We start from the raw sequence: 24,444 nt of genomic DNA, 5'->3' as shown, positions 1-24,444 counted from the left end.
GGATCAAACAATTCGAGGTCAAATCATGATCTTTTAATTCGCAATGCAAGTCTTTCAATCAAGATCAAATCAAAAACCTTTTGGCATCAAGGATAGGGGCGCAGGGAAGTAGTTCATTGGCCGTTCATTATCATGATTCTCGTATTTTTTTTCATTTTTTTTAGAAACTACCAAAGCAATGAAAACCAAAGCAATAAAAACAAACCAACAAAGCAAAAGTAACTAAGAGAACGTACCGAGAGATATATGTACATATACACAAACCTTCCCCAAGCTACACTCGACAATGGCCTCATTGCAACGTGTGGGAAGTGAGGAAACACTCATGAGCTCTCACTCGAACTCATCATCATCACCATCATCATCATCGTTACCATCATCATCATCGTCATCAGCTGCCCCGCTACTACCTGCGATATCTCCCATATCGGGAAAGGTATACCACGAAGGATGGGAAGCATCCCTCGGGATATAACCTTGCCTGCAAAAATAATCATAGACAGGTTGCATAGACAGGCGAAAATCGGTCTCAAGAGTTTGGAGACGGGAGTATAGGCCTTGCTGGCCTAACTGAAGCTCCTGTATACCGGCCATGATGGCCGCATGATTAGAAGAGACAGGTGGAGTAGTGGAAGAGGAGGAGGGTCCAGCAGGCTCACGCCTATGGTAAGTCCTCGTGGGGGCAACTGGGGGAGGTGGACCGCTAGGAGCCTCTAGAAGGTAAGAAGGTTGGTGAGGGTGAATCTTTGTGAGTTCAGGAGCGGGCAGGGAGATGGAACGCCTAGTGCCCTTTTCAAGGAGCCAGCTATAACTACCGAAATCAACCGACAACCAGCCGGTGGTGGTGAGGTAGTGATGGTCTAAGGTGATAGGACCCGGCACAGGTGTGTGGTGGGCTTCAATAAATCCCTCCTTGACCGCCAATTGAGTCACCAAACCGCCTAAAACTATGGGGATGTTAGTGCGGTCTTCGTTGGTTTTGATCGTGGTGAAGGTGACCCCTTGCTTCCTAAGGTGAAGGGTAAATAAGTGGGAAATGTTCATTCGGAAACCCTCATCATCATCCCCATATCGCAAATAGCTACCCAAGATGGCTACCTCATCCGCCCTAACATTGTTAGGTTCTATCCTCCCGAATATGGTCCACCCAGAAGAACGAGTCCAAAGCCTTAGGACGGGTTAGTGTATTTTATGGGCTCGGGCATGTTGCGTAGATTCTATGTTTTCCCCCGTCATAGCCAACCACAATTCCCCAGAGGTAAAGTTATCTGGTTGCATAGTTAGTCCTGTAGATGGGAGACCAAATTTCCTAGCAAAACCGTCTAAGGTAAGGCGGTGGGATTTGTTCATCAACCTATAGACCACATGTGTAACTAGCCCATCCCTCCCTTTAACAACATCAAAAGAGCTCAAGAATTCAAGAGTTATGTCCTCATATGTATAGTGTGTTATGTTGAATAATTGAGACATGCCAAGCTTAGAAAATAGTGTTTTACATTTCGAATCAATCCCTAGTTTAGAAAGAAGAGAACGATCAATAAAACGAGTAGGGATTACCTTCCGATGTTGAAGCTCAAGGAAGCGCGTCTTTTGGTTCGGGAACTCGGCCACGAACTTGATGTGAGGGTAGGCAGGGATGCTCTCCAAGTCAAGTTGAGGTTGTTGAGGTGCTCCCCTTGTTCTCTTTCTTGAAGCCATGGATGCTTTTGAAGCTTTCTCCCTCTAAACTAGAAAGTTGGGGTTTTTGGGTGAGGAAGATGTTTGGAGGTAAGAGAAGTGGTTATGGAGGTTGAGGATTGAATAGGGAAGGTGAGGGATGAAGAAATTAAAGAATTTGAGTGAAGTTTGTGGAGATTGGAGGAGATGATGGAAGTTAGGGTTTGTAAATTTGGGGATTTTTAGAGAGAGAAAGTGTGAGAAGTTGGGGGTATGAATGAGAAATAAGGGAGAAAAGGGAGTTTTTTTTTTTTTTTTTTGTTTTCGTGAAATAGCAGTCAAATTGGGCGGATTTTTGTGGCTTCCCCACGCACCCGATCGAGCTGGGCTTGCCCGGTCTGATCGGGCGGAGAAGATTACCAGCTATTCTGTTCTGGCTGCTGGCCTTCGCGCCCAATCGGGCGTGGGTTGCCCGGTCTGATCAGGCGGAGATGGTTCAGGTTTTTTTTTTTTGATAAAGGTGGGAGATCAGTTGCCCTCTTGCGCCCGATCGGGCTGGGCTTGCCCGGTCTGACCGGGCGGAGAAGGTTAACTTAACCTTTAATTCTCGAATTTCTTCTTCCAAACCTGACTCTCGCACCGGTCTGATCGGGCGAAGAGAGGTAACTGTGCTTCAATTCTTCTTCCCTTTTCGCTTCTTGCGCCCGATCGGGCGTGGTCTGCCGGTCCTACCGGGCGATGGGGGTTAGCAGGGAAGTTCAACGCCTCTTCCTCTCTTTCCTTCTCTTGACGACATTCTTGACATCCCACTCTTTGCATGACTCGGTGTTCTCTGAAAACAACGAAACAAACACAAACATAAAACTAAAAAAGAGAATAAAAATAAAAATAAAAATAGGAAAAGCTAGGAAAAACGGGTTACCTCCCGGAAGCGCTTGTTTATGAGGTCGTTAGCTTGACCGTAGTGATGCTCATTGAGTTGGTGGTAGGGAAGAGAGTGCGACGACCACCTTCTCTTCGATAGGATCTCCGACTCGGTAATGCTTTACCCTTTGTCCGTTGACCTTGAAAGTACCACCAGTCTTGTTCCTTAGTTCAATAGCGCCGTAAGGGTAGGCCTTAAAAACAATGAAGGGACCCGACCACCTAGACCGAAGCTTTCCGGGAAATAACTTCAATCGCGAGTTGAAAAGAAGAACTTGATCTCCTTCCTTGACTTCCCTCCTCACAAGGCCCTTATCATGCCACTTTTTAGTTCTCTCTTTGTATAATTTTGAACTTTCATAAGCTCCAAACGTAGCTTATCTAGTTCATTCAACTGTAACAACCTCTTTTCTCCCGCTGCTTTAGCATCAAAATTTAGAATCTTAATGGCCCAAAATGCTCGGTGTTCTAGCTCAACGGGTAGGTGGCATGCCTTCCCATAGACAAGTCTATATGGGGTTATACCAATTGGCGTTTTGAAGGCCGTTCAGTATGCCCATAGTGCATCATCAATCTTAGCAGACCAATCTTTCCTTGTCCTTGCAACCGCTTTCTCTAAGATAGACTTGATTTCTCGGTTGGACACTTCAACTTGACCACTGGTTTAAGGATGATAGCCAATGCCAAGCATAAGTTGCACTTCATATTTCTTCAACATCGCTTCAAATCGATGCTCCTAGAAGTGTGTTCCCCTGTCACTAATCAACACACGTGGGATACCAAATCAGGGAAAAATAATTTTCTTGAAAAATTTACTTACCACACGAGCATCATTATATTGGTTAGAGTAGCAATAGCTTCCACCCACTTTGATACGTAGTCAACGGCTACTAAGATGTATCGGTTTCCATAAGAAGAAGGAAACGAACCCATGAAGTCTATCCCCCACACATCAAACAACTCGACGTCGAGTATGTTGTTGAGTGGCATCTCATGCTTCCTAGAAATATTACCCGTCCGTTGACAACGATCACAGGCCTTGACATAAGAATATACATCCTTGAACAAGGTTGGGCAATAAAAATCGCACTGCAAAATCTTTGCGGTTGTTTTTGAAGGACCTGCATGTCCACCACATGGTAAGTCATGGCAATGAGAAATGACATTATTTAACTCACTCTCTGGGATGCAACGTCTGATCACTGCATCCGCGCACAGCTTGTACAAGAAAGGATCCTCCCAAAAGTGTCTCCTTGCCTCATAGAGGAATTTCTTCCTTTGTTGAGACGAGTAGCCATGAGGCATTGTACCTGTAGATAGATAATTAGCCAAGTCAGCATACCAAGGTGACTCAATTATTGAAAGTGCAAATAGATGTTCATCAGGAAAGGAATCATCTATTGGGAGATCGTCTCCATCCCCCTGTTCTAGGAGGAGACGATAGAGATGATCTGCAACGACATTTTCAGAGCCTTTCTTGTCTTTAATCTCAATATCAAAATCTTGTAGCAAAATAATCCAGCGGATCAAACGAGGTTTTGCATCCTTCTTATTCATCAGGTATTTTAAAGCTGCATGATCTGTATGAATAATCACTTTGGAACCAACAATGTAAGAACGGAATTTATCTACTGCAAATACTACTGCTAGCATCTCTTTATCACTTGTGGCATAATTTATTTGAGCAGAATCAAGAGTCTTACTAGAGTAATAAATAGCATGAAGTTTACCGTCCTTTCGTTGCCCCAAAACAGCACCTACCGCATAATCAATGGCATCACACATGATATCGAAAGGTAGGCTCCAATCTGGAGGCTGCATGATTGGAGCTGAGGTCACGGCTTCCTTCAACCTGTTAAAAGCCTCAAGACAAGCATTAGTAAAGACAAAAGGGGCATCTTTAGCTAAAAGCTCAGTTAGAGGTCGAGCAATTTTTGAAAAGTCCTTAATGAAATGACGATAAAAACCTGCATGACCAAGAAAACTTCGAACTCCTTTTACATAATTTGGAGGAGGTAATCGCTCAATGACTTCTATTTTGTCCTTATCGACCTCAATACCCCTATTTGACACAACATGACCCAAAACGATTCCCTGTTGTACCATAAAATGACACTTTTCCCAGTTTAAAATTAGATTGACTTCTTGACATCTATGGAGCACCTTTTTCAAGTTATCAAGACATACATCGAAAGATGTTCCATAAACAAAAAAAATCATCCATAAACACTTCCATAGAATTTTCTATAAGACTTGAAAAAATCGCCATCATACAACGTTGAAATGTGGCTGGGGCATTAAATAAACCAAACGGCATTCTACGGTATGCAAAAGTGTCATATGGGCATGTAAATGTGGTCTTTTCCTGATCACAAGGACGAATAGGAATTTGAAAGAAACTAGAATATCCGTCCAAATAACAGAAAAAAGAATTCTTAGCCAAACGTTTAAGCATCTAATCAATTAAGGGGAGGGGGAAATGGTCCTTCCGGGTGGCCTTATTCAACCTTCTATAATCAATACACATTCGCCAACCTGTAACAGTCCTAGTGGCGACTGGCTCACCCTTGTCATTCTTAACAACGGTCATACCTCCTTTTTTCGGTACTACTTGTACAGCGCTAACCCACTAACTATCTGAGATAGGGTAAATTATTCCTGCAACAAGCAATTTGAGAACCTCTTTTTTAACTACCTCCATCATATTTGGATTAAGCCTTCTTTGAGGTTCTATGGAGGAGGCATGATCGTCCTCAAGAATGATTTTATGCATACAAAAAGAGGGATTAATACCCTTAATATCATCAATGGTGTACCCAATAACATTTTTATATTTTCTCAAAACAGTGAGCAGTTGCTCCAATTCTGTGTTATTAAGTTCAGCATTAACAATAAAAGGGTATGTATTATTAGGACCAAGATATGCATATTTGAGAGTAGAGGGAAGGGGTTTCAACTCTACCTCGGGAGGCGTAGTACTCTCCCTAACACTCGATACACTAAGGACTTCCTTGACTGGGGCGGTGATTGGATTGGCCTTTGCTTCCTCAAGTAGCCTTGTGTACTCCCTTGTCTCCCAATCTTTATCAATTGCATCCCCCATTAACATTCTTTCAAGTGCATCGTCTGTTTTGGTCAAGGGAAGTTGCTCACTTTGTAAATCATCTAGTACGTCCACCTGACAAATAGTCTCTCCCATGGAAGGAGTTCCCATAGTATTCAAGAGTGAATACTCCATTTTCTCATCCCATACTTCAAAAAAGATTTTACCATTCTTCATATCAATGATTGCTCCTGCGGTGGCTAAGAATGGTCTACCAAGGATAATTGGGACATGAACATCCTCTTCCATCTCCATCACAACAAAATCACATGGGATAAAGAATTTTCTCACGCGAAGAGGAACATCTTCAAGTACACCCAAGGGAAACTTAACCAACCTATCTGCAAGTTGTAGAGATATGCGTGTAGGCTTTAGTTCACCCATTTAAAGTTTCTTACAAATAGAGAACAGCATGAGACTCACACTTGCACCAAGATCACATAGTGCCCTGTTAATCTCTATGTCTCCAAGTTTCACTGGAATTGAGTAGCTACCCGGGTCGCCTAATTTCTTAGGAAGTGTGTTTTGCAGAATTGCACTACACTCTGCATTCAACGCAACCATAGAATTCTCTTCTATCTTCTTCTTATTAGAGAGCATATCCTTTAGAAATTTTGCATATGATGACATCTCGGATATTGCATCTAAGAATGGGATGTTGATGTGAAGCTTTTTCAAAATTTCCAAAAATTTCCCATACTTTTTCTCCAACTTGGCTTGGGCTAACCTCTGTGGAAAAGGGACCTTAGGTACATATGGAACAAGAGGTGGTGGAGTCGATTCCTTTTTCTCTTCCTCAATCAGATAATTATCAATGCATTATCATTTGCACCCACCCCTTCAACAACCTCCCTTGATGGATCCAATTTCTTTCCACTCCTCAAAGTCACGGCATTCATATGCCCCTTTTGTGGTTGCTCTGTTTGACCCGGAAAGGTGCCCGGTGTCTTTGAAGATTGGCCAACTTGATGAGAAAGTTGACTTATCTGATTTTCCATGAGCTTGCTCTGAGCTTGTAACTATTGGATGGAATTGTTTGTTGTGGTAACGAATTTTTCCATCATTAGTTCAAGGTTGGATTTTTGAGGAGATGGTTGCATAGGTTGTTGAACTGGAGGTGGCCTTGGTTGGAAACCAAGTGGTGCATTGTAATTGTTGTTTCGAGGTGGTGGTGGAGGTGGATTTTGTTGGGCTTGGGTATTCTTGTTAGAAAAATTTGGGTGATTCTTCCAACCTTCATTATATATGTTAGAGTGGGGGTCATATGGCCTTTTGGGGTTAGAAGTGTAGAATGCATTGGCTTCTTCAATCTACATGTCATTTGAATTTTGTGGGCAATTGGGTGCAATGTGACCTTGCACATTACACATTTGACAAGTCTCAGGTAGGCTAGCGGATGTTCCAGCTTGGAGTCTATCAAACTTGCTTGTCAATGCCTACACAGAGCTAGTCAAAAGAGTTAGAGCATTAACATCTAATTTACCTCCCTTCTTCACACTATTTCGGCCTCCTGGGTGATAGTTATCATTGGCCGCCATCTTCTCAACTAGTTCCTTCGCCTCAGTCGGGTTCTTAGTCAAGAGAGAACCCCCAGATGCAGCATCAATGTTGATTCAGAACTCATGAGTTAGACCATTATAGAAGGTTTAGATCAACATCCATTCAGGAATACCGTGGTGAGGACATTGTCTCTGCAATCGCTTGAATCTCCTCCATGCGTCATATAGGGACTCATCATCCAACTGCCTGAAAGTAGATAACTCGTTTCTCAACCTTGCAGCCTTTTCCTGTCTTAAGAACTTAACTAGGAAAGCCTTCACCAGTTTATCCCATGTGTCAAATGAGCCAGAACCTTCATCTCTCAGCCATTCCTTCGCCCTATCCCGTAATGAGAAAGGAAAGAGGCGAAGTCTAAGAGCATCATCTGTAACACCATTTAATTTCATAGTGTCACATTTCTCCAAGAAACTATCAATGTGACTCACTGGGCAGTCATGAGTTGTGCCTGCAAACGAATCATTGGAGATGAATTGAATGAATTGTGGTTTCAATTCGAAGTTTTGAGCAGTGACGGGTAGTCTAACAATGCTTGAGAGGAGTCTGGTTGTTGTATCAGGAATACCGTACTCCAAAAGAGATTTTGTGCCGTCTTCCATATTTCTATTATTTCGATTTCTCCCTCTTCTTCTACCTCTTCGTCTCCTTACAGTTGCTTCGATTTCAGAATCAAAAGGTTCTAAATCGTCTGACCCTAAACGTCGTGTTTTCATGCAACAAAGAACTAAAAGAAGAGTATCAAAAACACAAGAAACAATAGCCGAAGCAACGAATAAAGCTTAGTAAAAACGAATCACAAATAATCAGAAAGAAACCGTTAGTCCCCGACAACGGCGCCAAAATTTGATAGGGGTGTCGCGTACCTAACAAAAATAACCTAACTATTCCTCCTAACTATGTAGTCGGGCAAGTAAGGGATCGAATCCCAAGAGACTATGGTCTACCTAATTAATTAGACTCATGAAATCACTAAGCAAGTAACCAAATCAAGAATGAAGAACACTAATAACTAATATACTAAATAACACAATTAACTAAGAATGAGATAATCAATGAATTAAAGCATCCAAGATCAAGCATTACCACGAATATGATCAAAGCACAAATGAATCTACCCCTAATAACAATTCAATCGACAAGAGGAAAAGCATTCCCTAAACAATACCAAAGGTCTCTTCCGAGTTATCAATGGCTTCCCAAATCAACTATCAAGCCTATTTCCATGGAATCAAGCAAATAAGGGACATTAAACACAATACTTAACTTCCTAATCATTCAATCATCTACTTCCGTGATGATCTTCAAACCCTCAATTGAAATACCAAAATCCCGTTAATACCCAACTTCCGTTGCAATAAGAACAAAGGGATGATAACTATACTAATTATTCCTAATCTAGTATTGGCATAAATACAATCAATTAAGCATGTCAATTGGAATTCAATTCATATATCAATCATATTCGAGCCTTGCAAGATCCCGGATTAAGAATCTACTCACACATATTAACGAAATCAAAATCAAGATTCAATAGACAAGACATAATCAATAAGCAATAAGAAATAAAAGAGAAATAAGATAGATGAATACCAATTGCTTCAATTGAAAGAACATGAATTGTTGATGAACAATGAATCAAAACTAAGAGTAGAAATTAAATGCAAGAGAGAGTAAACTAGGGTTTTTAGGTAAAACTAATACTAGAGGATATAATAATCTATCTTCTAATAATGATTACAAAGGGTATTTATACCCCTAAAAAGATAGAATTTCGAAATTAAATGAAACGACTTCCGCAAAGCAGTGCCCGATGCAACCGGGCAAGGTCTTCTCGATCGGGTGGCCAGAGTACGGTGACGCCTATTCTTCGTTGTTCTTCTTTCTTCCTGTGCCCGGTCCCACCAGGCAAGCCACGCCCGATCGGGCGCGCAAGGCGACTTCAAAAACTGAGATGTGAAATCAACTCTTCAATGCCCGGTCTCACCGGGCGAGCTATGCCCAACCGGGCACGTAGAGTCTGCAACAATACTTCATAGCTAGCTTTTTCCTTCTTTTCCCTGTCTGACCGGGCAAGCTATGGTCAACAGGGCATGGGGGAAATCTTCGTCTTTACACACTAACCTTTTCTTTAATTATCCAAAACACGTCCGATTCATCTAAGAAACTTCGTATTCCTATGAAACTCAATAAAATAGATCGAAAAAACTACAGAAGAGATTGTTAGCAAGAAATGGCTCCAAAGAGCCCAAAACCATGCAAATATACGCTATAAAATCAGGGTAAAACATGGTATAAAACACATACATCAGTCGACGATGAAAGCTGTTGGTCGACGACATCAGAAGGTGTTCGTCGACGTCAAACACTGGTCATGACAATGGTCACGATGTTGGTCGGTTATTGTCAACAGCTAGTAAACTGGCGACAAGCCCAAAATCGGTGATTCGGGTGCGATGACCATTCAAGAATTGAAAGTGATGATGTCCGTCAGGTTTGTGCACTGGCGATGATGCTAAATCTCAAACGTTGTTACATAGGTTGAATACTTAGACAATTAGATGACAGAGAAAAACATTAAATATGGATAAGAAATATAAGACGACAAATATACTTACTTTTGATCTTGTATCAATATATGTTAGAAGATAATACAATAATTCATTAATATGAAAGACATTAACTTAAGCCGAACCTGTTGATGATCGTAACGTTTGTTACTTTAAGGTTGCTTAATCCAATAATTGAGCAATTGAATCATCTCGACATAATATCATGTCAATCAACCACGAATATTAAATAAACGATGACACGTTAGCTCTTTGTCATGACATATGGTGTGAAACCCATTTGGGCGACAAAAAACCCTTTTCAACGTTGTGTCTAGCGGCGAGGCCACATATGTAGTTTGAATGCAATTGATAATGATTTTCTTAATGTATTATCTTATTTTCTGGTGTTAAAGCCAATCGAAGAACTTTTTACGATGTTTGACGCTAAGGTCATCGGAAGCATTTTGTGTTCACACTTGGCGTCGCAACCAAGTGGAAATCTTGTTACAAATTCTGGCGTCAAGGCCATTAACATTTTGAAATGTTGTCATCGTACGAAGATAACATCTAATAGCTTTGTCTCGCGCTTAAAGCACAAAATATTTATCGTATGTGATAACTTTTGTAACATCATTGAGAACAAAGACTTGTGAACGAATATAATCATTGTATGACTTGGTATCGGAGGATAAATTCTAATGTAATTCAAAAGCTTCCAACATTGGGCATTATGTGTCTATGTTACGGATGCATATGTCATCGAGAAAACTAAATAAATTAAAGAATGAAAACTATGATGTTTCACCAATAAAATATTGAGGACATGCAAATGCATAAAAGAATATTTTTCTAAAACAATTTTCATTGTCACCATTGACACTAAGGACACATTATATACTTAGGACTCGTGTGCTTTGTGAGATTACGATCGATCGTGACGATCAATCCATTCGATGTACATTTGAAGAATAACTTTGAAAAAAGTTAGACTATCGTTGCATGGCCATCGTTATGCGCCAATACCCCTTGCATCCTGGCGTCTAACGCTGAACATGGAGGATTAAACTGTCAGTTCAGGTTCCGAGTGTTTGGCGCCTGACGGTAAGGTCTGTTATGCATAGGTTTCGTTTTGTTACAATGTTCTTTTGAGCGGCAATTTTCCTCATCCTTTTTGGGAACGTCAGTGTAACTGACGCCTTTGTGTTTTGTGAGTAACTTTTGTTTGGAACTTTGGTCATGACTTTTTTTCCCTTTGACATCGTCATCCATTGCATTATGCAAGATAGAGGATAAAGCAATGGCTATTCTTTCGACGCCTTGGTTAGTGACTTATCTAAGCATCTAAAGTATGTTGTTAAAACAATCGCTATCTCTAAGAATACCATGTATCATTAATATGTCGGTAACATAAAACAAGAATGATAAAGAACATGATGACCAAATCAAATATATTTAAATGGGTTAGAGTTTACTTTCGTGTCGTCATGGCCTTTGATCATGATCATTTGATGTTTTAATCCTTTGTCAATGTTGCTACAATTTGCTAACGTCAACCCTTGGTCGTCATCACCATGACCTTGAGGTGTCGTCTCCCCACATGTCCTCATGATCCTTGATTACGCCATCATCTCATGGCGTCGATGTATATGATGTTGTCATACATAATATTGAAATCAATACGCTTAACTTCGGCATCGAGTAACCTATTCATCATCACTCTAAAACACTAATGTCGAATACATCAAGTCATTAATAAATTGAAAATGTTAAGTGTAAAAGAGGCATAAAAAGATTTAAATATTGCATGTGACATTGATTCATAAATCAAAGTGTAACCAGATGTTTCATCACAAGAATTACTGATAACCAATTAAGAATAATAAATAGGCCAAGTAATGAAAACATAAATTAACCATGTGTATTGCTACGTCAACAAAGATGATAGACATAACAAGTAAAACTTTACGGCGATAGAATCACGTCAATGATAATGCTAATTAGAAAATCAAAGAAGTAATACGTTAGTGAACATGATCAATAGAAACAAAAATAAATAAATAAAGACTCTAAGCTAGGCAACCAATTAAAGAGCATGATCACGACAATTTAGAAACTAAAAGTGATAATGTGGCATACCTCGGTGGTGTCGATGACTGCCACAGTTAGTGACATGTTTGATTGAAGGCGGCATGTATTAAATAATAGAAATTTACCTTAGGGAGATGTCATTGTGATTTAGCCCCCAATTTGAGTCACTCAGGAAGATCTCATTCAAACCCCCATTGTCACGTACGTGATCTTAGGTGTCGAGCCCCCAACGTCATGTTCTAGGTTAACCTTGTATCTATAATTTCTTTCTCACATAAAACTATATTGTTAACTAAGTAAATATCATACTTCGCCATATTTCGAAATAACATATTCATAATTGCATTAAGAATGAATAATAATCAAAGCATTAACAATTAATTAAAGTATTGTGATCAAAGCGTTAGAAACTAAAGCATTAAAAATCAAAACATAATAATATGATCGTAATATAATTAAAGCATTAAATATTAAAGCATCGAGAATTAACAAGAGTTAAATGACAAAAAATAACCGAAGCATTAGATTAATATTCAAAGTATACTATCTTGCCCCCTTGTGGCAACTTCATAAAAATGCAAATAATATGAAATAAAGTTAGCCACAAAATATAATGTTACCGTCAACTTGTTGATGTTATTGATGACAATATTCTGATGTCACAATCAATTAACGTGATGAATTTCCACCTGTAATCTTACTTTATCTAAAAATACGCTTGGTACATAAGTTAATCATCACAAGATATATCTAAGCATTACTCAAGCTAATGTCATGATATATAATTGGTATTGTAGATAAAAGTTAATGAAAATATTTGTAGAATAGAGTAGTAAATATCTGAATTTTGCATTAGGTAAAAGCTTACTTGCATCATCATTAAAGGAACATTGTTTTCAAGTCGTCACTAACTGATGACACTAGGTTGCTGACAACGTTGCTGACTGGTGTCGTCGTCACTGGCTGTCGTCGTCGTCACTGGCTGGTGACAGATGATGTCGAGTTGCTGTTGACAACATCAAATTGCTGACTGATGACCGCAATGACCTTATTATTGATGGTTGGCATCACTTGATTACTTTAATCTTTGACTTAAAGCGACGTTTTCCATGACATTCTTTCCTCTTAGCGTGATGTTTGCTTGGTTGATGACGATATAGTTTGTCACAACTTAAAGGAGACACAAAATAGTTAGTTAAATTAAACCACAAGAAGGAACATTACCAAATCTCTTGAGGCCGTCAAGGATAATCGCCCTTCTCGCAGCTTTTTGAGTTGGGTTGGTGCCGTTCGCCACTTTGACGTCGATCGCTATCTCGTCGCCGACGATCACCACCTTAACGCTGACAGTCGTCACATGGCTTCATCATCCCGTCACGACGCCACCGACTTGTCGTCGTTGCCACCCCTCCGTCACAACTTCATCGTTCCGCCGTCGTCGCCGACATCGCCTCGTTATGACTTCACCATTTCGTCACCGACGTCATCGTCCAGTCGCCGACATCACCATTCCGTCGCGACGTCTCTGTCCCGACGCCGACATCACCATATCGTTGTTGACGATTGTCGCTAATGATTGTCACTGACAGTCGCCACTTCGATACCGGGACCACGAACAATTCTTATGTGGTTAAAATCACTTTACAGGATTGTATATTTTGACGATGGGAATGTGTTTGAATATGTTTGGAGAGGAACCTTTGTGGGGTTGAGATTTTAATCTAGCTGCATCCCCACAGACGGCGCTAAATTGTTTATGCTAAATTTCGGATATAGGATTAGATGTGGGATACGGATTTCAGATCAACTAAATTAAAATAAAGAATATTGAATGCGGAATGTAAATGACGGAAAAATAAAGAGAGAAAGGGGAGACACGATATGGTGACGCGAAAAATCCTGATAAATATGGGTAAAAACCGTGGATGACAATGAGTCCACCAATCCAATATAATATACGCTTAAAGCCAATAATTACAAGTACAATGTGTATTTAACGTTTGACATAAAAGAGTATAAATAAATGTATGTATATTAGGCGTAGGACTAGTGTAGTACGGCAAGGAGATTGATTAGGTGTAGTATTGTGTGTAGAAATGTATCTTTGCAGTAGTATGCAAAAGATTAAAATATAGTAGCATGGTGGGAGTATTTGTAGTGGAATATCTATGTGGCGGAAGATCAAAAGGCTTGTTCTATATATCACAATGCTACGGTTGTTCTTGGGATTATGAGGAAGGTTTAGGATAAATAAAGTAGATAATATATATGGGGTTAATTAATCAAGGGAAAATGTTATACGTGGGAAATGGCTTCGTCTTTCTTAGAGGGAAGTGATTCTATTTATAAGGTATTTAGGTAGGTTTTTGGAGAGTAGTGGGGGTGTCCTCCATGAAAATAGAAAATAGTTGTTGACGTCTTTACTTGGTCTTCTGATGAATGTGAATTTGTTTAGGGTGTAGATACGTTTAACAACTTCCATGACTTGTTCTTTGTGACATATATTCTCTCCATAATTTTATGGAGCACTTGTAACCATCTTGACTCGGTCTCGTGTCATCAGTCGGTGACTATCATTGTCGGCCAACCAATGTACAAAATTACCCCATAACATCAACTACCCCAAATACAACAATAATGTACTCCATATATCTATGATCTTCACTAACCGTAAACAATAACAAGAACAAGTAGATAATCAACTAGCGTAGTTGGTAATTAATGAAAGTCTTGAGGGGTCTTAAGAGATGGCTGGTACTCAAGACCCGTGATCAAATTCCGTCTACACATTTATCTTTATGGCTTTACACCAAAAATAAAAAAAAATAAAAAGGGAACGAGGTACTTCAAATCGTAGTACTTTGTAAATAAAAGTGTAAAAGGTGGATGCCAGAGGAAATTGAAAGATGGTGATATGACTATGGGTGCGTGTTGCAAGTAGTTTGGACCTCGCGGAAGTAAGATTCGACGAGCATGGGGGACGGACGACAGTGCGTGTTGGGGGCTACATACATACATTGAGTTAATTAGCTAGCTTAACGAACCATTCTTACTCGATATATAAGAATATTGGTACGGATTAATTAGTATCTACAATCATTATAATAACAATATGGTACTCCATTCGACACATCACCAACAACTCAATTTTAGTGCATGCATGTTAAACTATGTTACCCTTGTTGACAAGATCCAAGTGGAAGTTGATGCAAGCAAGGTGGTATCTTGTGTTACAGCAAAGTGCAGGGGTTTCATTCCTATCTCTTAGTCTATGATGATATTTGTTCTTTGTCTATTAATTGGTTTGGTAGTTTTTACAATTTTCCATGTTAAAAGGACGGGTAATACCTTAGCACGTCTAGTGGCAAGGTGGGATTCTAGAGGGTGTGATATTGAGCTTTAATGTCTAGATAATTTCCTTAATGTATAATTACCTTGTCGTTTGTTTAAAAAAAAAAAATTTGAATATTGTCAAAGAACCAACTGTCCAACTTAGCCAAAAGACATAAACAAATAGTTAAAGGCTCATAACAATAGTATCCGGATATACCATAGATAACAACTCATGTTACATAAAATATGGAATAATCTAGTCCAAAAACCCCAGTCTTTGCAATAAATATGGAGTAATCTAGTCCAAAACCCTAATCTTTGCAATTCTACACACTTCATTTTAAAAAAATTGATAATGATAATCTATCATGCATTGTACCTATATATATATATATATATATATATATATATATATATATATATATATATATATATATATATATATATATATATATATATATATGCTTTCTCATGTATTTTGTGCATTAGCATGTTGTACATTTTAATATAGTATAATAGACATGTTTGGTGAAAGGCTAAAAGTTGAAAGCTGAATCTGCTTATATTAGCTAATTTTGACTAGTTAATTGTATTAATCTAGTTGATTAACTAATTGTATTAGCTGATCTAATTGTATAAAAGTGTTTGGTAAATAAATGATTCCTTAGAATTGTTTGATTACGCCTGCAAAATGATCAATAAGCTAATTCAGGGTAGGTACTAGGTTGTTGAGATAGACTTTAGATCATTAATTTGGGATATAAGTGTAATTTCAGCTAAATATTAAATCAACTAATAAAAGCTCCCTAAGAAGATGTTTGAAAAAGAGTTTGTTTGACACGGTAGAGTAAGTAAGCTCTTTGAATCAACTTTCCAAACACTTTAAATTAGCTTATTTAACTAATACAATTAGTTAGTCAAATCAATTGATACAATCAAGAGACATATGATACCTTCTTTTGTTTCTTTTTAAAATGACCACTTTGACTTGATTATTTTAATTATATATAAAGATACATAATAATGGAATATGTTGTTAGATTAAATTATTAAATGTATTAAAGCCAACTTTTAATTTTTATAGTTTTAACAATAGAATTTTTATTAATGATCAAATTCGTGTGTTGACAAATATACGTATAAAAGTAATACGTTGGACATTTGTAATATATAAATCAAAGAGAGCATTTTGAAATATGTAATAAGTCCGAGTTTTTATTTTTCATCCATAACCCCTATTTAACATTAACATCTCAGTCATAGGTATTTTACATCATCTACTCCGTGAATCAGATCAATACAAATCATTAAAAACCAAAATATGAAAAATTTTCAATAAAGTAGGAGATTTTCTACATCTATATAAACCAACCGAAACATGAAACATTTTCAATCAAATTGTAAGTCCAACACTTTAATTTTTATGCAATCTGACACAGCCTATGTTGTTATAAAAAAACATACGAGTACTAGTACTACCATAAATTTGCCAATAACTTTAATAGAGTACCATAACAAAGTGACATAAATTACAAAAAATAATGCAAAAGACATTGAAATTGAAGTACAAAAAAGTATTTAGAAGAGTATGTGTTACATTCCAAACTCGACACGGTTAACAAATGTACTACAAGCATATTCTAATTGCAGTAAAAGGACGTGGCTATACCTGACATAGTCTCTACACTCTAGCTATACCAGTATGATGAAACCACTTGCTAATCATACATTCTTTCTTTCGGTTTATTTTTCTTTTTTCTTTGCAATCAATTCTTCAATCTGCTAAGAATGGTAATACATTCTACGGAGTGGATTTTTTCTTTGGATTTATGATTAATTAAATAAATCCCGAGCCATGTTTGATCTGTTATTAAAATCAACAGCAGCTCAAATACAAAAGTTTCTAACGAAATGTAACTAATAATAATAATAATAATAATAATAATAATAATAATAATAATAATAATAATAATAATAATAATAATAATAATAATAATAATAATAATAATAATAATAATAATAATAATAATAATAATAATAATAATAATAAAGTAGGGTATTTACTAGAGATATTTTCGGTGATCACGCGGTGTCGTATGTTGGTATTGTGGGTATTAAATATCGGCAAAATGTTGTTCGGGATACCTTGTTGATGTTTGCTATCAGTCTGAAATTTCAGCAAGAAAGGAGCTGAGGTTGACATTAGGTTGTCTAGAAGGAACGACGGGGCACTCAAACTTGCAGATGTGTTACTTTACTCCTGAGATCATGGTCGCAATGTCTGTGTTGACTTGACAGAGTCTTCTCCTTTGACACAGTTTGGGCTATCTGAATTTGTTCTAGGATAGGTTGTAACTGTTGCGACTCATCGAAAGCGGGTCAAGTATGAATCTAGTTGTCGGGCAATTGGATAAGGTTTCCAACCCTTCTCCTTTTCTTCACTTTGGGAATTAGAAAAGGAGGCTATTGCGTTGCTGAATCGGGTTTCAGAAGTTATCGACGACTCAGGATATCGGGGCACTTACATGCTGCTGCTCATATCTTCACTAGGATAGAATTTGCTATAGCTAGAAGAGTGGGGCCGGGGCCCAGATTGTATCTCGGCTTCAAACTAATTTTTTTCTAGGTTATATGACTTTGTTTTTTTTTATTATTATTATTATTATTATTATTATTATTATTATTAATCAATAAATAAATAAATAATGAAGTTCTTAGGCGAATTAATGATTCTGAAAATAATAATAAAAAAAGGTTTAAAAAGGCAAATTCCCTCTATATAAAAAATTCCACTTTAGTATAGGTAATATAGATTATTTCGTATCTTCAAGTTTGAGTTACTTAAGTTATAACCACACATTTGGAATTTTGATTTTTCATACAATTTTACCTCCTTTCTTTATAGTTTTAAAATTTTCAGGTTAGATCTGCACACATTGTCAAGAGAGAGAGAGTCTACACTATAAGATTAAGGAAAATTTCATTGCAAAATTATATAACAATAAGATATATAGCCTCTTCTACTTCTTCACAAAAAAAAAATAAAAATAAATAAATAAATAAATAAATAAATAAATAAAAAATAACAACATATATAGCCTCTTAACTTATTATATATTTAAGTGTTTAACTCTCCTTATTATTTTTAGTGAATGCCAAACATTTACATGTTTTGTTTAAGAATAGAGCTATATTAGATTTAACACCCTCCTCACATGTGACCTGCCTTGAAGTTTATTTAATCTAATAATTATCTGATCCAAACATGACCCGAACTTAAGTTTATCCGCTGTAAACACGCTCTAAATAAACCCTATTCGGCACTAGTGAAATAAAAAACTAACCATGTTGATTTTCTTGAATTGAACTCAACCTGTATTCACAAAACGACTCACAAAAATTCCATCCAACGATTTGGCCAAAAAAAAGTGGCCCATTTTGAGCCGAATTTTTTTGCCCAAACCTGCTATTTCAGACAACAAAAATAGCAGGTTTTTTGGGCTTAAATCTGGTCGGGCATAAATTTTAACTAAAAATGTAATTTTAGGATGCCCAATACCCAATTATTTAAAGAAAAATGGGTCGGGGTTGGGTCAGCCCGAAATTTAGGCCCAAAAATTGCTCTAATTCGACTTTTTCAGGCCGGGCCAGTAGGCCAGGCCAATGTTGATCAAGTATACGACCCACGTAATCTAAACCGAACTTGATCTGACCTAAACTTGAACCCGAATTGAAAGCTAGGTTAATCAGACACGAGTCAGCCCCAAGATTAAACTTGACTAGATTAGACTCATACCTGACTCGAATATTTAAATTAATAGCTTTGAGCAATCTGCTAGCTAATAAATCGATAAATGTTTAATGCGAATTCTTGTATGATTTTCAAACACTTACATGTCTCCCACACTACTTTTGTTTATTAACTTAATTTTTATTTTGTTAATAAATTTATAATCCTTGTAGCTTAACTGAACTAAAATTGTTTGAATTAGGTTAAATGTTAAGAGGCTAGACTTTCAACCAATAAAAATTGCAAGCACGTCGTTTACATAAACGCTTCACCCAACTTACTCACTTAAAATTTATTATCAACATTGCAATAGGGGTTGGGGCTGTAATAGTGAATTCTATAAAATATCAATGAGCGCACATGAGAACTTTGAACAATTAGAACAAAATTGTTTAAATAGTTTTATTTCTTTTAAGGTGGGGCTGGAAGTAGATTTGGCAATCTGATACGAGAATCATGACATATATTTGACTAAGTATGAAATAGTATATTAATTATAAACCATGCAAACATAATTGATGACTTTGGCCAATCTTGATGCTCTAAAGTAATTATGAAGAGCCTTGACTTAAATTGAATCAAATGTCGCAAATGCAAAGTGTCATGGAGCTTTTTACCCGATTTGTATGGTCGACAAAGTATTGGTACAAGGAAATTGACTAATCACACCCTAATTTTTAATTTTTTTTTTTTTTGAGGGCATGACTAAAATTAACTGCAATAGATGCCGTCTCCACTAAACTATATATATCAATTTCCAGGTGATTTATACACCGTATTATTGAGAATACTGTACAAAATCATACTCCATATTAATATATTAGGATTATTATATGGTTATGACCTTATGGATGTGTTCTTCTAAGATTTATTTAATAATTTTTCACTCATGTTGAATAAAATTAGTATTATTTCAAACAAAATATATAATTTCAGACAAAATAAACTTCAAAGTTAATTTAGACACACTTTGACTCTCATATTGGTGCATATGTGAATTAAGTTTACATAATTTTAGATTCACTTTGATAAGTTTAAGAAACACACTCCAGGTGTATTAACAAAAACTGTAGCTCCCTTTCTCCCTCAGCTCCCACTCTCATTAAAGTTAATAATTTTTAAGGGCCACTATGAACAAATTTTAAGATTAAATTTTTAATATGCCATCAATTTTTTTTACCATAATATTCACTTTAATGTTTCTCCTGTACAATTGACAACTCCTTATCGTCCTTTGTTGTGCATACTATAAAATTTTTGAATTATATTCATAATACTTTGAGTACGATTTTAATCAATTTTTTTGATATCAAAATTCAATTGTTATTGTATTAATTATTTTTTATTTCAATATTTAAATTTTATCACTTTTAATATTTTCCGACAAAATAACTATGGAATATTCCAATACAAGTAGTCCATGCATCCATCATTTTGCACAAATAAACTTTATTATTATTCATGTACGTAGGTGTCATTGGATCATTTCGTCAATAGTTGTTATTACTCGAATTTGTAAATTAAACACACAATTTTCCTTAGAATCAATATTGGTTGTTAACACCTGAAATTTAAACTTTTAAAGGGAATAGTTTTCATATTAGATGCACTACTCAATTGGCCAATAATCACCCAAATAAGAGTAGAAAAATAAAAGGGTTTTTCTATATAGTAACCTTGTTAATTTCACTTTTCTACGTTGTGCCCCAACATATATCACTTTCCACACTGTAACCCCAATATACATTTGTTTCTATACGGTAACCTTGCCGTTATACCGCCGTTAAAAAATTACGTTAGTGGGGCCCACTCTCCATTTATTGATTTTTTTATCGATTTACGCGTTGGAAAACCTTCTGTTACAGGTTTTGGAGGCTATTTTAGTCCTTTAGGATCCAAATTGAGCTCAGATTTGGCAAAAAAATTACTTAAATGCCTCGTTTTGCTTATTAAGAAAAGTCTCGGTTTACGTGTTCACGTTTTAATACGCAAAACGAGGCATTTACATTAGTTTTTTGTGAAATCTGAGTTTAATTTGGATCCATAAGGGTAGCCCTCAAAACCTTTAACGGAATATTTTCCAACGTGCAAATCGATAAAAAAATATTAATAAATGGAGAGTGGGCTCCATTAATGGAATTTTTTAACAGCGAGATAACGACAAGGTTACCGTATGAAAAAAAAAATATATTGGGATTACAGTGTGAAAACTGATATATATTAGGACACAACGTAAAAAAACGAAATTAACAAGATAATTATATAGAAAAATCCAACAAAAATAAGATGTCTCTATCAATTCACAAACTACAATAACTACCCTAGTAGTCAACAATTTCTAAGAAAAGATAAATGGGAATTGAATAAACCCCCCAAAAAAATTACTCCGTACTATTTATATTCAACAGTACATTACATGAATCAAGCAAAAGCCAGGAGAAATGGAGGGTACAAAAAAAGTTTCCTCTTTTTCTTTTTTAATTTATTTTTCCTTTTTTAAGTAGCCACCCAAAAAGGTTCCCAATTAATTAATCTCTTATTCCCTTGCCCTCTTTCTTTGCATCTACTTAGTCTTTGAATTTTCCCAATTCCCAATTTTACCCCTAACTCTTTTGAAATTCCATTCATATCCTCCATCAAATATGAATCATTTTTGTGACATTCTTCTAAAAACTCTTCCTTTCCAACTTCTTCCTCCACATCTTTTACTAGCCCCTCTTCATCATTTTCTACCAATTCTTCAACCCCATTGTCGTTTTCATTGTCGTTGTCGTTGTCATTATCGTTAATGTCTTCCATCATCATGGACAACCTTAGACGGCCATCACCTCGTTCGGCTTGCATACAAGGCTGAATAGGAGGGGTAGAGACAGCCTCTATTATCAACCGACCATCTTCACGGTATGGTCTAACACATATATTACTCGTACCGGCTATTGTAGTCAAGGGAGGCGGAAACTTCCCATGACCTAATGATAATTCTTTCCTTATATCAAACTTTTGTCGCGGTGTTGTTCTTCCTTTCATGGTCTTCGTTGTTAATTTTGTTGTTGTTGTTGATGTAAATAAACCATCGGAACTTTCCATGTCGAAAGTGCCGGTTTCATTTAAAAGACTCTCGGTACACATTTTCAAACTTTTTTCACTAAGCATGAATGATGATCGTTTAACTAAAGGATGTACATATACAACCTCTTCTTTAGGTACCGCGTCTCTTTTACTAGGGAGAGCTTCAATAGAGCTCCAACCCCCGGAAGTATTCGAATTCGAGGGTGTAGTTTTAGCTCCATACAAGGAATTAGAGCTAACATTTTCGACCGAGTTTTTCATTGATGAATTTAGTTTTAGGCTAAGGGTAGTTCTTGACTCGATAAAGTGTGACTCACTATTACAACAAGGTTGTAATTCTTGATAAACAATGGTTGACATTTTAAAGTTTTTGTTGAAAGAATATTTTTTTGGAGGAAATATTAGAATTATGAAGAAGAGAGTTTAGAAGAAGATTTTGTATTTTTGAGTAGTAGTAGAAGTGAACATGGGATGTAATGAAGAGGAGATGTTCTCTATTTATAGCCCTTAAAAATAAAGTCATCCATAAAGTTTCTAACGTAAGAGAGAGAGTATGGGATTGTGGGGGACGACCTTTTTTCCACCACTAGAATTGTAAATTAGCTTGACAAAAATTCACTTATTTTTAAAAGTAAAAGACTTTAATAATAAATGGTCTTGAATATAAAAATCTAACATAAGGGAAGGAATATACTCTCATGTTATTTTAAAATTAGGAAGAATCAACAATAGTTTGTTCACTAGGTAAAAAAATTAGTGTAGTAAAATAAGTAAGGAAATTAATAAATAGGCCGCTTTTTGAGTTAGAATATTGTGGGCCTTCAATAGATTGATTGTTCGGCATGAATTATCATATTTATATTTTACCTTTATGAATTTTACGTTAGTATTCTGATTCAACTCGTGACTAGCTCTACAATTTGGAGTTACACTCCTCCTACTTTCTTTTATAAACTTTTTTTAAAAGAAAGAGAAAAAAGAAGAAAAAAAAAAAAGAAGAAGAGCAGAAACAAAGGATTTATCAAATATCGTTGATAACGATTGTTCCTCTCTTTTTCTTCTTAAAAAGAAAAGAAAATCTCCACATGCTTAAGAAATTCAGCTTTACTCAAATTCATTATGGGAACCGTACCATTCATAACATTACAGATAACACCATAAATCAGCCAACATCCTTGAATTTCCAATTGCTAAAAGCACAACATATATTCCACATAATAATATTAGTAATCAATACATGCTTTGAAACTTATAACATGTGTTTACTTTAAAAATATTAAAACAAATAAATTTGGGCTGACTAAAAGACCCGGTGGGCCGCATCAACCCATGCCCAACCAACCAAACCCAACCTGTTTATAAGCTCCACTCTCCTAAAACCGATCACAAACGCAGTTTAGGGTTAAAATCCCAACTCGCTAGCCAACTTAACCCATGTAAGTTACTTAATTGTCCTTGTCAAAAAAAAAAAGTTACTTAATTGTCTAGATAACATGTTACTCGAACTTTATGTTCTTACACTTTATATAATGTCAATATCACGAAAATGTTCGCAAATTAATCAATTTACACTCGAATTAAAAAAATGTGCCAAATCAGGTAAATCAAGATATTTACCATGATAATACTAAACCCCCATGAAAAGGACAGTACATAGTATACAAACTATATACAAAATCTAGTACACATGATATCATATAGTATACTATACCATAAACTTATCCAAATAAACATTTCAAGCAAATTAATCCAACAATCAATTGCTGACCCACTTTAATTTAGTATGATCCAACAACAAACAAGTTAGATGGTATTCTGAGCATTTTGCTAAGAATTGTATAGTATTAATTCAATTAATTTCATTTGCTAAGCCACAAGATGACAACTTACAAATTCCACTATGCATTAATTAAAACACAGTGTTTCCCATTCTTGAACTTAATTAGTTTTCTAATCTAAACTTTAATTCAAGGTTGGTTCGTGTTGTTATCATAAACTAAAGCCTAATTTTAGTTTAATGCATAATTCTGATGACGTTAATCAGCACCAGACACCTTTTCACTCGTGTATGTCTAACATCCATGTATGTAAAGGGAGGAGATAAAATGATTAATCCAGGTTATTTATCGTCTTGAATGTCGGTGATTAATATAATTACATACCGGAGGCTGCTAATTACCGTCAACATCATTGCATTATTACGGTCTAGTGTCTATGTTGCACTCCAGGGTCCAGGCATCTGGGTCCTGCTAGTAAGCCTCCATGTTAATATTTTTTACTTATAGGCAGTTAGTCATTGATGAACTAGTACACATTTTGTTTTTAAAAGTTAATTATGTGCAATATAATAGTACTCAAGAGTCTAGGTATAGATT

At 36.4% G+C, this 24,444-nt stretch overlaps 1 protein-coding gene across 1 annotated transcript; it reads right to left on the bottom strand.

Moving 5' to 3' along the window:
• Positions 1 to 21,335: 21,335 nt before the first annotated feature.
• On the bottom strand, positions 21,336 to 22,567 carry LOC110716059 (protein FANTASTIC FOUR 3-like). Its single transcript, XM_021894694.1, has one exon. The coding sequence runs from the start codon at positions 22,427 to 22,429 to the stop codon at positions 21,497 to 21,499; it is 933 nt and encodes a 310-aa protein (XP_021750386.1). The 5' UTR covers positions 22,430 to 22,567; the 3' UTR covers positions 21,336 to 21,496.
• Positions 22,568 to 24,444: the final 1,877 nt, after the last annotated feature.

The sequence above is a fragment of the Chenopodium quinoa genome, unplaced genomic scaffold, assembly GCF_001683475.1.
Source record: "Chenopodium quinoa cultivar QQ74 unplaced genomic scaffold, ASM168347v1, whole genome shotgun sequence".
Lineage (NCBI taxonomy): Eukaryota > Viridiplantae > Streptophyta > Magnoliopsida > Caryophyllales > Amaranthaceae > Chenopodium > Chenopodium quinoa.
Note: the sequence above shows the minus strand (reverse complement) of the source record. Positions and strands in the feature narration are given on the sequence as shown.